Genomic DNA, 13,122 nt, shown 5'->3' on the forward strand with positions numbered 1-13,122 from the left:
TTTCCCCTCAGCGTTATCAATGTATGGACAGAAAGATTTTTTTCTCTCCTTCATAGATCGAGCATGCCGGTAACAGTACCCGTGCCCGCCAACCTGATAAAAGAAATGACCTGACAATGTCTGAGGATCACTAAGACGAATCAAAATCACATAACACAAAGTTTGTTCTTTTTAAGATAGGATATTTTTAGTTCAGCTGACTAGTTTATTCAGAGGGAGAGTCCATTGATGAAGCAGAAGCAAAGTTGTTTATTTGTACAACTTAAAACAGAGAAATGAGTCACATTTATAGAAGAGAACTTATAATAATCTCGAATTCGATATGGCCAAGATTTGAGACAGACGAGTGAGAAAGAAATCCAAGCCAGCTGCATAATTAATTGGTTATTCAATCAGCTTGTCAATATTTTCAATTTTCCTTGATGTTTCAAGATCCTTTCCTTTTAAAACAAAATGTAATCGAGACACGGACTTTATGACGGTCAGAAAATCTGACCATGACCTGTTTGCCGACAGCCAGCTGATATTACATTGGCTGTACCAAGACATCGACTGGGATTGCTACCTTCAAGAATAGGCTAGGCATCCAGCTCCCCAGCTCATCAAATAACTGGGTTCAATCCTCCGAAAAAATTCGCAAAATAACAGCAGAAATTCCATAAACTTAAACTAATAATTCACTAAAATTTAGAGACAATCGAATCACTTAATACACGGCATGTACAGGAAAGAAACTATATATCATGTCCCAGTGTGTAGTGAAGTTCACAGGTCAACAATACAAACAGGACATACATCTGCTTAGAAGGCACATAAAAGCTTTTTCTTAGACAGGTGATATAAATATAACACCAAAAAACGGGGGGGAAAGAAAAAAGAAAAGATGGAAAATGAAAATATATTATTCGCAGGCGATTTTCGTCCCGAAGCTGGTGAGGCAGATGGCGAAAGCCTGAAATGCAGACAAGGGCTGCCGGAAATCCATGGTGAAGGTATCTTTACTGACCTTTCCAAACTGAAGCAGGACTGTCTCCTCGTCCCCTTTACCTCCAGGTTGACTCTGATCGACCGTGGCGACCAGCTGGAAGTTCTTGACTGAAGCCACCGTAACCCGACCATGAAAGTTCAAGCACCAGCACTGCAAGTGCTCATGCCACCTTGGGGCCTTGTTCCTCAATATCGTGGTCCCAGGGTCAGAGGACGCCGATCCTGATCCCAGCTTCTTCGTCTTGGAATAAGAATGTTGGTCAGTTTCTTTCTCTAGGGCAGGGGAAGCTTCTCCTCTTGGGGAAGAAGAGCACTTAAGGGAACAGACCATCCTCCTTGGGCCTCGGGATTTAAGGAGGTTGAACTTGTAGGTGATATGCCCGACCTCAAAGTTGCCAGCAGGTACCTGAGGGCTTATCTGCTTGCTCGCAAAGCGGCGGCTAGCGCGATTGCTTGAGGGTCTTGCTCCACTATGGGGTGGTTGACTGTCATAGATTGTGAAGTTGGTCCCCAGGAAGTCCGAGCTGCCATATAATTCAGGGAACAAATAAAGAAAAATTTCAATAAAGTTTCAATCCACGTATCTATGTGGCTCGAATCTTTTGTTTTCAAAATCAAATTCTCAATCATCAGAAGATGTCATGATATTGATAGAAGACTCAGACAACTTATTCAAAGTTTGAAACACCCTTCATCAAACATGCAAAGCCTTTAGTCTCATTACTCAGACATTGCATATTTTTTGGACTCCTCGCTTTTGCATAAAATGGTACTCAACAAAGAATTAGAGTTGGTTTTGACTTCAATATAATCTCCAATTATCCAGAAAAAAGACAAAAATATCCTAAACATATACTAATATAGAAGTATTACCTCAACTTCCCAACATATGCATTACTTCCTTGTGATAGATCATCAGCATCATGAGATATAATATACTCAATGTGGGCACCATGTCTATATCTCCGAGCTGCTAAAAGAAACTTCCCTTTATCCGTGAATGCTGAGGCAAAAGGAAAAGAAAGGTTGCAGTAAGCAAAATGTTACTTGCTTTTGCTATCAGTTTGGATAGGTAGTCTTTGTAAAACAAAGCCATCGCCCCTTTCTCAAAATTTTGAAGCCCTGACTCCAAGGTCCATTCAATGCTTGACAAAAAGATTTCACCCCAAAAATGGGGGGTCAAACTCCCTCGTCTTATCTGCACCCACCAACTGGTTCAAAAATTACTGATGGAAAAGTAGACATACATACATACATACATACATACATACATACATCTATAAATATTTGTTCATGTGTCTGCAACTAAATGTCCACCAATAGTTTCTCAGTTGAATGTCCCTCTCAGGTTGAGACGATTATGCCATCTAGATATGGTTCTATTTAATCAGATTAACAACACAGATGAATCTCATCTAAGAAGCAAAGGCAGATATCCATTACTTCTATGTCTCAAACAACACTACCAAGCAAACGAACAAATAAATGTACTTTCATTAGGGAGGCCACTTATGTCTGATTCGTGGCTCCAACAGTCAAATCTCCTAGTGAGTTGGTATGGCGGAAATATTCATAGCACCAGAACTTTTAGATTACTCTGCGCATTCCAGAAGAAGTCAACAGCTCAACAAGACTGCTAAGGTGAACCAATTTCCTCCACAAACAGCGTGGAATCAGTCAAACTTAGGCTATGTCAAAGTTGACCCAGATGAACCCCAAATGAAGTGCAAAAGTCCGAATTATGGCCCCCAACTCAGATGAAGGTAAATATTGAAGATTAACGATTTATTAAATTATACCAGGAAAACATTATCAGTATAACAATAAGATTAACGATTTATTAAATTATACCAGGACAACGTGATCAATATAACAATTTATGCAGCTATGTGTATGTAGTCAAATAAAAAAACAATGATAATAATTATTTGTTGTTTTCAACTTACATGGAGTCAGGGCGAGATAAAGGTAAAAGGTCGAATTCTTTGAGTTCCTTTTAATAAGACATTGATGTGAAAAGTCACGTGGCCCGGGCTGCATTAAAGGCAAAAGAAATTTATTTAACAAATTTGTACAACCAGCAATCTCAATACATGAATCGTGTCAAACACTAACAAGAAATCCTCATGGAGACCCAGGACATCTATGAAAACATCGCCTGACACACTGGACTCCATAGCAAGATACAAGAAAAGGAGCATGAAAATCATAATACCAAGATATAACAAAGATAATTAGCATGATTTCTAACAGATTAAGCAATTTTACAGTAACATCGGTGTTGCGTATGGAACAATCTAACTCATGATATAGACAATGTGGCTGAGGAACCTGAGTGTCCTCCGAAAGAATAATTGTCTGCAAAGGAAGGCCAAGTTTGCAAAAAAAAAAAAATTTTAACAGGAAATGTCTGGGATTTGTTTGTTCCAATAGAAGTACTTTGATAAGTAGCAGTTTCTACTTTACAAGAATCAAAGACTAAAAGCTACCAGCTTGAAAACAATCACTCCGAACTCATTTCCATTTCCAACGACAAGAAATAAGCAAGGGCCATTAAAGAAAGACAGTCTGCAAAATCACATTATTTATAACCATATCAGAGGTGAATGCCCATAGCTTCACTTCCATCACCCAGGATTCAGGACCCGGATTCGTACCAGATCCACGACAATTGCAATTGTAAGAACAACACAATGGTTTAAGAATCCTAGATCAGGGGGGAAAACCGTACATTTCCCACAATTTCCAGCTGGAAAATTTCAGAAAAATCACAAAATCCTAAATTGACATGATAAAAAAAGAATTCCTTGATTTGTTATAATTGCACAGAAATTAGCAGGTCGTAACCGTGATGAATAGATCCGACCGAGAAATAACCGCCAATTTCATCCGGAAAATGCCCAAAAAATCGAACCTGCTTGAGGCAAGAGGGAAAAGTGATCTTGTCACTGTTGAGGGGAGCCCTAACGATCTCCTTGGTGATTTCCCTCCACCGCTTGCAGACGCAGGCGCAGGCGACGACATTTTGCCGCTGCGGCCAACGGTCCTCCGAAACCTCTACCCGCCGGATGATCTCCCCGAGCAGCTCCGGGAGCATTGTGCCCCACGACTGTCCGTATGCAGCCGCGGACTCGACCCGGGCCATATCGCCCCCGGGTAGGGAGGAGGCCCTGTCCTCCTCCTCCCCCGCCGCCCCCTCCTCCCTGAGAGCCCGGCCGAGCTCCCTGAAGGATTTGGAGAATTTTCGGGAGAGGAACTTCCTTCCGAGAGACATGGCCTCCGCCTTTGCTATCTCATGCAAAGACCCGCAATAACACAAAGAGAGAGAGACGAGAGAGAGAGAGAGAGAGAGTTCCTTTTTGGGGCTTTTTTTCCTTGTTTTTGTTGGTCTTTTTTTTTTTCCGGAGGGAGAAGAGAGAAATGGGCGAGGGAGATTGAAATGGGGAAAGAGACAATCTCACTTGGCTGTGACGTCCGCTCCCGAAACAGGCCAGTGGGAGATCTCCCTCGGGACATGTGTCGGCCGTGTGAACGTAAAACCGGGTCTCCCAGGGGACCTGGCGGCGAGCTTAGGACAGTTTGACCGGTTCTCGGACAAGAACTGCAGTCGGAACGCATCCAGCGTACTGTATCTATTCCATGTATCGACGATACCACACCTTCATCCTTGAAATTAATTAATTAAATATCAATTAATAATACTGATCTTTCCATGGGATAACAATGTCTGTGATTTAACTCGATCGGTTTAGACTCAGTGTGCAGTCAGATTTCCTCGACAAATGTTTTCACGGCCTTTCGACAACCGCCCTTGGATACCAGAAAAATGAGTTAAGAGTTGAAGAGATCTCAGCTGATTTCGCCATCACCACTAAAGGCTTCAATCGAAAACAGCCAAAAGTATGGACACGCCAGGGATTTGGATCAAAACTTAGAATAGAAAGAATGGAATGATGTTTACTACTGGCAGGGAAATTTCCAGCCGAAGCCTGTGAGGCAGATGGTAAGAGCCTGGAAGACGGACAACGGCTCCCTGTAATCCATGTTGAAAGTGTTATTTGCGACCTTCCCAAACTGCAGAATGAAGGTTTTCCCCCTTTGCCAGCCACCTGTGGGCTCGATTCAATCCGGTGGGGGCGATCAGTTGATAGTTCACCATCGGACCCATGGTTACCCGACCGTGGAAATTCAGGGTGTAGGACTCCCAAGTCCTCATCCCACAGCGGGGCTTCATTAATCAATACCGTGTAGTCAGAAGATGAGGGAGGATCACGGTCCCGGTGACGAGCGGTTCGCCTTGGGATTGATATGACCCGTCCCTTTCTCAGGAGCATGGAAGCTCCTCCAGCCAAGGAAGAAGGGAGTTTGAGGGGAACAGCCAAACCTCCTTGGACCTCTGGGTACCCACAAATTGACCTTGTATGACACGCCTCTACTGCAGGACAGTTGTCCATCATAGATCGTGAATTTGATCCCAAGGATGTCCAAGGCTGTCAAAAATTACAAGGAATACATACGTCAGGCGCGGATGTCAAGACATTCGATGTAGATACACCCCTTTGTCTTATTGGAATTCCCATACATGTAACAGTCTATAGCATTTGTTATCAGACTGCTGTAGTTTGGAAAAACAGTTCAGGCATTGGTTGGGATGTGCAACCCAGGGGTCCGGAGGTTCCAACCGCTGCGCTTATATATACAAACCCATGTTAATACAAAAAGAACAAACATAATACAAACGAGAGAAAGATTGAGAATGTCCCTACTCAGGTTCTGGTTGCAGACATAACTCATTTCAGATGTGTTCATAACTGAGGGCAGAGAAGTGAGGCCATGCCCGCATCATATCTAATGAAATACTAGTTGGTCTCAGGATGATATCAAAAAAGCCGGTCCTACTTAAAGCTAAGCATTTTCACCATTTTCACAAAAAAATATCTCAACCGATAACCCCAAGGTCCAAATCGATGTCATTATAACTCAGGAAAAAATAAAAACCCGAAAAGCAAGAGGGACCTCTATATCATTATTTAAGAGCTAAAGCCCAACAATTCGTCTAAAAATCACTCAGTACTTGAAACTATCGCTATCATATACACATATCCATTGTTCAAATCTGCATATGGTTGCATGCTTCAGAGGCAGCCGTTAAAATATTAATAAATCTTTAGAAAATATTTCAGCTGATTCAATATCATACCAAATGAACATGAAATCATTGAAAAGCAGTAAGAATACGAAAACGGCCCCAATAGTCCATAGCAACTGGCTTACTTCGCATAAAATCTACCGAAAGAATAAACAGTCAAGCTTCTGCTAATCAGTCACTATTGAAAGAATTGTAAAGACTAATGAACCACTCCTTGAATGATTATGATGATCAATGAAATTTGTGTGAGACTGGTCCAGTAAAGCTACTGTAGCAGCAATCAACAATAAAAAGGATCCCCAAGTGGAAAAGGCTCACACATCTTTGACCTGGGGCAAGATATAGGTACGTAAAATGTTTTAGTCTCTGGGTTCCCTTCAATGACACAATGAAGTAGAAAACATGGTCCTGGTTGCATTCAGAGTGAGAGAAAGTGATCAAGTATATATTTCACAAGCGGCTGTATCAAATAGGAACAATAAGTAGAACAATAATTTCGCCTTCCCTGGTTACATAACAATCTCTTTCCTCGCGGAATTCTACTGCTGCCATTTGCAACAATAATGCTGCTTCCATGCGATAGATCCTCATGGAGTTCAAGGGAAAGGGTTAACAGTGAGTGCTGCGTCATTTCTATCCAACACAGACAACAGCAAAAGGAAGGTTTGCAAATTTGAACCAGCAATTGATACGGGCTTTCTCGTTCTCCGGAATGAAGAAGCAGTATCTCCTTCACCGGAGCCGTCCGCTGTAGTTGAAAGAACAAAAACTCAAACTTTCAAAATCTTGCCCACGTAATGATCATCCCACTCATGATCACCACATTCCAGTTCAAGCCCTTCCCTTCATTGGTTGAAATATGTGGACAGATGCTGATACAAAATTCGTTGCTACAGACTAAACTATGGCATCAAAAGAGCTGTACGAATATGCACGATCTCCTTCGCAATCTTTCTCCACCGCCGCTTGCACAGGAGGACGTTCCGGCAACTGGTGGCCTCCACACGTCGTATGACATCCCCGAGCAGCTCCAGGGGAAAGGGTTTCCCAAGAAAGTCCGAAAAAGCTTCCCCTTCCGGAGCAGCGACATTGCTCCGAGTCTACGGCGGATCTCTTCTCCCTCTGCCTCTTGGGAGCATCATTCTGTCACGCAGGCAAATCCCAATCCAAGGCCACGTCGCCCCGGTGGACTCCATCACAGTCCCCGCCATTAAAGTCGGAGACAGAGAAGAAGTTGATGAAAGAAGAAAGAGAGAGTCTCCCGGCGGGGAGATGGGGACGGAGGAGACCCAAATGTTTCCATTTGTTGTATCAAAGCAAAGCAAAGAGGATAATTGCGTCAGCATTGGTCTTTAATTAGAAATATATCCCCCAATGTTTCAATTTGCTGCAGTAAAAAAAAAAAAAAAAAGAGAGATTCGTGCCAAGTTTTTGTTGATACAAGATGTGTAAACCTTTATTTTTTTTTATGTGCGAACAATACAACACCGTGTTAATCTTAAAATGATGATATATGAATATATTTAGAAATACTTTATGGTACGTACAATGTCTACAAAACGAATCAATGATACAATGAAACACTGATTGCCTAGGTTTATAGGAGAGAAATACAAAGAGTAGACTATAACATTGATCTCATAGAGGGTGAGTTGGAGTATGTTGGCCTAGTCGGAGGTGACACATCTCCATTATTCTAAATGTGTGTCTTTGATTGAATCATCGGAGCTTTAGAATTAGAAAGACAGATAATATATAAGGTGAGCTGTGGACTCCGTTCTTGATCGGTTGTTGATCAAAATGGCCAATAAGATCTCGCAATCCCTGCATCGTATCGTCAGTTCTTTCCTAGCAGAAGAAAGGATGCCGTTTTTAAGATCCCCTGCAAGCATGCATTTTTGAATGTTCATTGATTTGAGGTCCAAGTTAGCTCCATTTTGTTGGGGTCTCTGTGATGATGGGCTGGAAAAGCACGGCCATGGTTTATTGCTTCCATGGGCTTAGAGATTTTGGTATGGGGATGAAGGTTTCATCATCTTATATTTATGTGACAGGTCGTCTGTACTTGGGAGTTGGGAAATTCATGATAGACTCCACAATTGTTTGCTGAGGACAGCCTTAGTCTTGTATAGTGTTTAAGATAAAACCGGTTTTCCTGTTCTCATCGGAGAAGACTGTTTTCAAGTGCTAATCCAGATACAGTTTTGCAGTTGCTCGTGTTCCGCGAAACCCGATGAAGTATAGTAGCAAAATCCAAGAAATTTCCAGTACCGAGTAGAGTTTAAAGAACTCGTATTTAAGTGTTTACCATTCTTCCTCAATGGATTCTCTCTGTTTAGCATAAAAGGGGGATCTTCTTGGTTTGCAGATACTTTATTAACTGCAGAACTGATGTGGGAACCTCGTGTTGATCTCCAGGCGGAGCTGAAAGATTGATAGTAGATGGATGCATCAGTGGAACTAGTGAAGCATGGGCACCATGTTCATGTCTTCATATCACACCATGATAAAAATCGATTCTTCGAGGATACCCTTTCAGGTACTTCACCAAATCTATTTCTCCACTCCTCAGTGCACATTTGGCCCTCTTGCGACTTGTTGTTAAGTGTGGATCCCCAGATAAGGCTCTACTTTACCCCTCATGCCCGGTTACTTCTGTTTCAAACTATTGCCTGCTCTCAGACTTTAATCTTTCTTAATCGATCAAAATTGAGTAAAGTTTGGGAGCTCATTCGTAGGTGAAGTAAGTCTTTTCTGTGGCATATCTCCAAACAATTCGTTTTGAGTTTATAACGAAAAATCTTTATTATTTTTCAGGTGCCTTCTTGGTCTCCGTCTACGGTTCATTCCTTCCGAAGCACATATTCTACCGTCTTCATGCAGTCTGTGCCTACTTGAGGTGCATTTTTTTTGCTCCTGGCATACTCCTCATGTGGCCCTCATTTGACGTTATACTAGCAGATCAAGTCTCTGCAGTCATTCCAATACTAAAATGTAAGAAGTCGACCAAGGTATACTGACTACTCCTAACAAGGTAGCTTTCTCTGATCTTTCAGCTTTTGCGAAGCTCTACACCCTCAAAGAGGACCTTCGGGATGGTATTTTGGAAAGTGCCTCCATGATCATTGTGGGTAAGTCTTCATAAATAGATTAATTACGTCTTCCAGCTATCGAGTTTTCAGGGAACACGGATCAATGCAAATACTTGAGTACATATATTCTATTTTCATTCCTGAATGAGTGAGTTGAACCGTTTCAGGTGGATATGATAGCCGATTACGGGAGAACGTTGAGTGCTTAGATGAGCTTAAGGATGTAGTAGAGAAGGAAGGAGTTTCTCAAAGGGTCGCCTTCATCACATCCTGCTCAACAGCCGAAAGAAACACTCTGCTTTCCCAGTGCCTCTGTGTCATTTATGCACCAACGATCTGATAAATCTTTCTCTGTTCATTTTGTTACCTATTTATTTCTCGGATTTTGTCGTAACTCTGATCACCTGGAGTGACCAACAAATGCAGGATGAACATTTCGGCATTGTTCCTTTGGAAGCAAGGGCTGCATATAAACCTGTCATTGCCTGCAACAGTGGTGGGCCTGTCGAGACGATCAAGAATGGGGTGACGGGATTTCTCTGCGACCCGACTTCATTAGAGTTCTCATCGCCGTGGTTCAACTCATTGATGATCCTGGGATGGCAGAGAGATTGGGCCTAGAAGCCCGAGAGCACGTAACTGGATCGTTCTCTACGAGGATATTCAGTCAACATTTGGACCGCCATCTTCTTGATGTCACTCGACTGAAGGTGGACTAAGAGTAGTTCGATAATACCACTCCAGTTTCTCTTCCCTTGTGAAGAGAATACATTGTTCATGTTTTGGAGAATCGCATACTCATCATATATTGAATCTCTAGATCAGATTTCGATATGTCTTTTATCATTAAACTTTTATCTAGGGATACTGTTCAATTATTTTTTGTGCAAGGATTTTTTCTTTTTTTGAAGTTCAAGGATGCTTGAACATATGAATAAGGACAAGGCCAACAAACAATAATAATAATTAACGGAAAAAAAAAAAAATATATATATATATATATATATATATATATATATATTGAAGGCCTGCATGGTTGGGCGGTAATCTCAGCCCATCTCGAAATTACCAATGTCCTATTGCCAGCTGGCCCCGTATGGATATATGACTACCATCTATTTGTTTCTTTTTTTCAAATATTATATATATATTTGTCTTGTCAATATTGTGAAATTGATTATTCAGACGGGGGAACAGGTTGAATCAATCAACTAAATCAATTGTTTCTATTAGCAACATTGATTGATTAATCTAACTGCCTCAAGGCATTGCAATGAAAAATGTCATTATCCACTCACAAGGGGAGTAATTTAATTAATTAAGTTTAAAATGATTGGAATAGTCTTTGAAAGCGTCATCACCAATCAGACTATTGGTAATGGCCAATAAATTGTGTTCCCCGGGATCTTTTGCTTGATGCGTGTCTCCTTTTGAGTGGACTGTTGACAATATATGCCCAGTTTGTGATGTAACAAGCGGAACCGAGGTAATTGTCCAAAAAAAAAAATGAACCAAGAAATTCAATATGTACGATGCAGAATGTTCAATGATAATTACGTTCTTATTATTAAATCAAAGAAAGATAAATAAAAAAATAAGATTGTAATACCACAACAATAAAATTAGATTTAGAATTAATTGATTGGTGATCTATATACATATCGTCTTAACATTAGGTAGTAAATCTATTAAAATTCAAAGACGCGAACCTTTTCTTCTGGTTAACAGGGGATAGAATTACGGAGGGAGGGAGTCGGTAAAGTTTCCCACTTAATTAGAGGGCCAAATATCAACAAATTCTTCAAAAAATTAAAATGTGCTTTCCTCTCACAATCGGAAAATTAATAAATATATTCGTAAATATTCACTCGAGGACATAACCGCTACATTGCACCCCCCCTCCTCCGGCTCCTAGACAAAGTAGTAGGTTTTTCGGAATCTCAATCATTGGACGACAGTAAATAAAATATCATCATATGGTCAAATATCGTAAGACGTCTTACGCTACATTATAAAAAAACATACATATATTTAAGTGAAGTTGTAATAATAGTTAAAAAAAATACGCGTGAGAATTTATTATTAAATTGAGAAAAAAAGATTAAAAAATATATATATATATATATATATATATATATTCTCGAGAAAAAAAATGATAGATACATATATATTTCTACGAGGTGCACATATACAGACAAAGAATTGATTAATTTACTATTTGGTACATATATACATCTATTAGATTATCATTATTCATTATGAGGTGCGTATATGCACCTTCGATCAACATCATCGGCTAGCTATATATACATGCATATATGATCAGAGCCAAAACAGACCTAACAAAACCAATGGCTAATCAGGAAGAAGAGGCTCTTGGTAGAACCGGTTTAGCCGATAAGTACCGCTCCTTCTTGTACGAAGGTGCAGCCGAAGGTACCCAGTGGAGGCACGATGGCCCTCCGACGTACGACTCTGTCAACCTCCTGTTTGAGCAAGGCCGGACCAAGGTGCAATTTGGGATTGGGTGATCATTGATATTATTTGCATGCTTTGTATATATCGATCTTAAGGTTGATATTATATTGTGCGATTTCTGTGCACTGATAGATGTGGCCGGAAGGATCATTGGAGGAGACGGTGCAGAACGCTATAAAGTCATGGGAGATGGAGTTCTCGCACAAGACTCGTGTGAGCGACTTCATGACGATTAATCCCGAGAAGTTCAAGTTAATTGTCAATGGTAAGGATGCTTACATATAGACATACGTACGCTCCTCATATATATACATATATATCAATCATGATCGAGGAGAAGAGCGGAAGAAAAGAACAATATAAACGAGCAGTATTGCAGGTGTTGTGTAGTCCGGATACTTCTAATTTAGTACATGTTGTATATATGTGAGCCAGGGAGCGAGGCCATGTCGGCGGAGGAAACCCTCAAGCTCGGGTCCTACAACGCGCTGCTGAAAAATTCACTTCCGGACGAATTCAAGTACTATAAAGTAGACGAGGAGACGTTCGAGTCATCTCACGACGCCTTCAGGTCAGTGTTTCCACGAGGGTTCGCATGGGAGGTGCTCGAGGTTTACTCCGGGCCGCCATTGATAGCCTTCAAGTTCAGGCACTGGGGGTTCTTTGAAGGGCCTTTCAAGGGCCATGCCCCTACTGGTGAGATGGTCCAATTTGTTGGCATGGGGACCCTCAAAGTATGGTTTTCTTAGCATATATACATACATCTATATGTATTATATACATAATAATTACCTTAATTAATTAAGTACGTAATCGTACATAGATATTGTAATAATTGCATAGCATGCAGGTGGACGAAGCCTTGAAAGTTGAAGTTGTGGAGATATACTACGACCCAGCAGAGCTCTTCGGTGGCCTGCTGAAGGGATCCTCCATCGTCCCATCTTCTACTACTGCTATCACTACTACTTGTCCCTTCCATGCCCATTAATACATAATTAATAATATATACAGTAAATTTTGCAGTGCAACAACTTTTCCAGACTATTTGATTCGGTAATTACCTAACAATTCAGAAGATCATATGTCAGTGATCGCAGATCACTGTGTATTCAAATATATATCGCGTGTTATTTTCCCTATATTTATATGTATATGTATATATGTCCAAATATATCTAGCACTAGACATATCATCTGCAGATTGATGGGCGAATTTTCTTTTTTTTTTTGTCTCCTTAATATCCTCAACTGGAACCGAAAGAAATCACGTGAAGACCAAATAACTAAATGAAATGGATTGATGTTGATTCCTTACCTCATCGTAATATATATAGGTGATTGCTGCAGAAACATAACACAAGCACAATGAAAAAGAGCTAGAACAATAACTCAATAAGGTTGGCTTAATAGTCAA

At 40.8% G+C, this 13,122-nt stretch overlaps 2 protein-coding genes and 1 pseudogene across 2 annotated transcripts; 2 read left to right on the forward strand and 1 right to left on the reverse strand.

Annotated features, from left to right (window-relative positions):
* Nucleotides 1-659: 659 nt before the first annotated feature.
* LOC116213825 (tubby-like F-box protein 7) lies at nt 660-4,371 on the reverse strand. Its single transcript, XM_031548907.1, has 4 exons — nt 3,902-4,371; nt 2,934-3,021; nt 1,861-1,990; nt 660-1,511 (listed from the first exon to the last, which is right to left on the reverse strand). The coding sequence occupies exons 1-4, from the start codon at nt 4,259-4,261 to the stop codon at nt 902-904; spliced, it is 1,188 nt and encodes a 395-aa protein (XP_031404767.1). The 5' UTR covers nt 4,262-4,371; the 3' UTR covers nt 660-901.
* A 4,207-nt stretch (nt 4,372-8,578) lies between these two features.
* On the forward strand, nt 8,579-10,077 carry LOC116214601 (annotated as a pseudogene).
* Nucleotides 10,078-11,543: 1,466 nt separating this feature from the next.
* Nucleotides 11,544-12,844, forward strand: LOC116215008 (pathogen-related protein-like). The gene is made up of 4 exons (XM_031550564.1): nt 11,544-11,738; nt 11,839-11,971; nt 12,142-12,440; nt 12,557-12,844. Exons 1-4 carry the CDS (start codon nt 11,547-11,549, stop codon nt 12,695-12,697), a joined length of 765 nt encoding a protein of 254 aa, XP_031406424.1. The 5' UTR covers nt 11,544-11,546; the 3' UTR covers nt 12,698-12,844.
* The last annotated feature ends 278 nt before the right edge of the window (nt 12,845-13,122 follow it).

Source organism: Punica granatum, chromosome 7 (genome assembly GCF_007655135.1).
Source record: "Punica granatum isolate Tunisia-2019 chromosome 7, ASM765513v2, whole genome shotgun sequence".
Classification (NCBI taxonomy): domain Eukaryota; kingdom Viridiplantae; phylum Streptophyta; class Magnoliopsida; order Myrtales; family Lythraceae; genus Punica; species Punica granatum.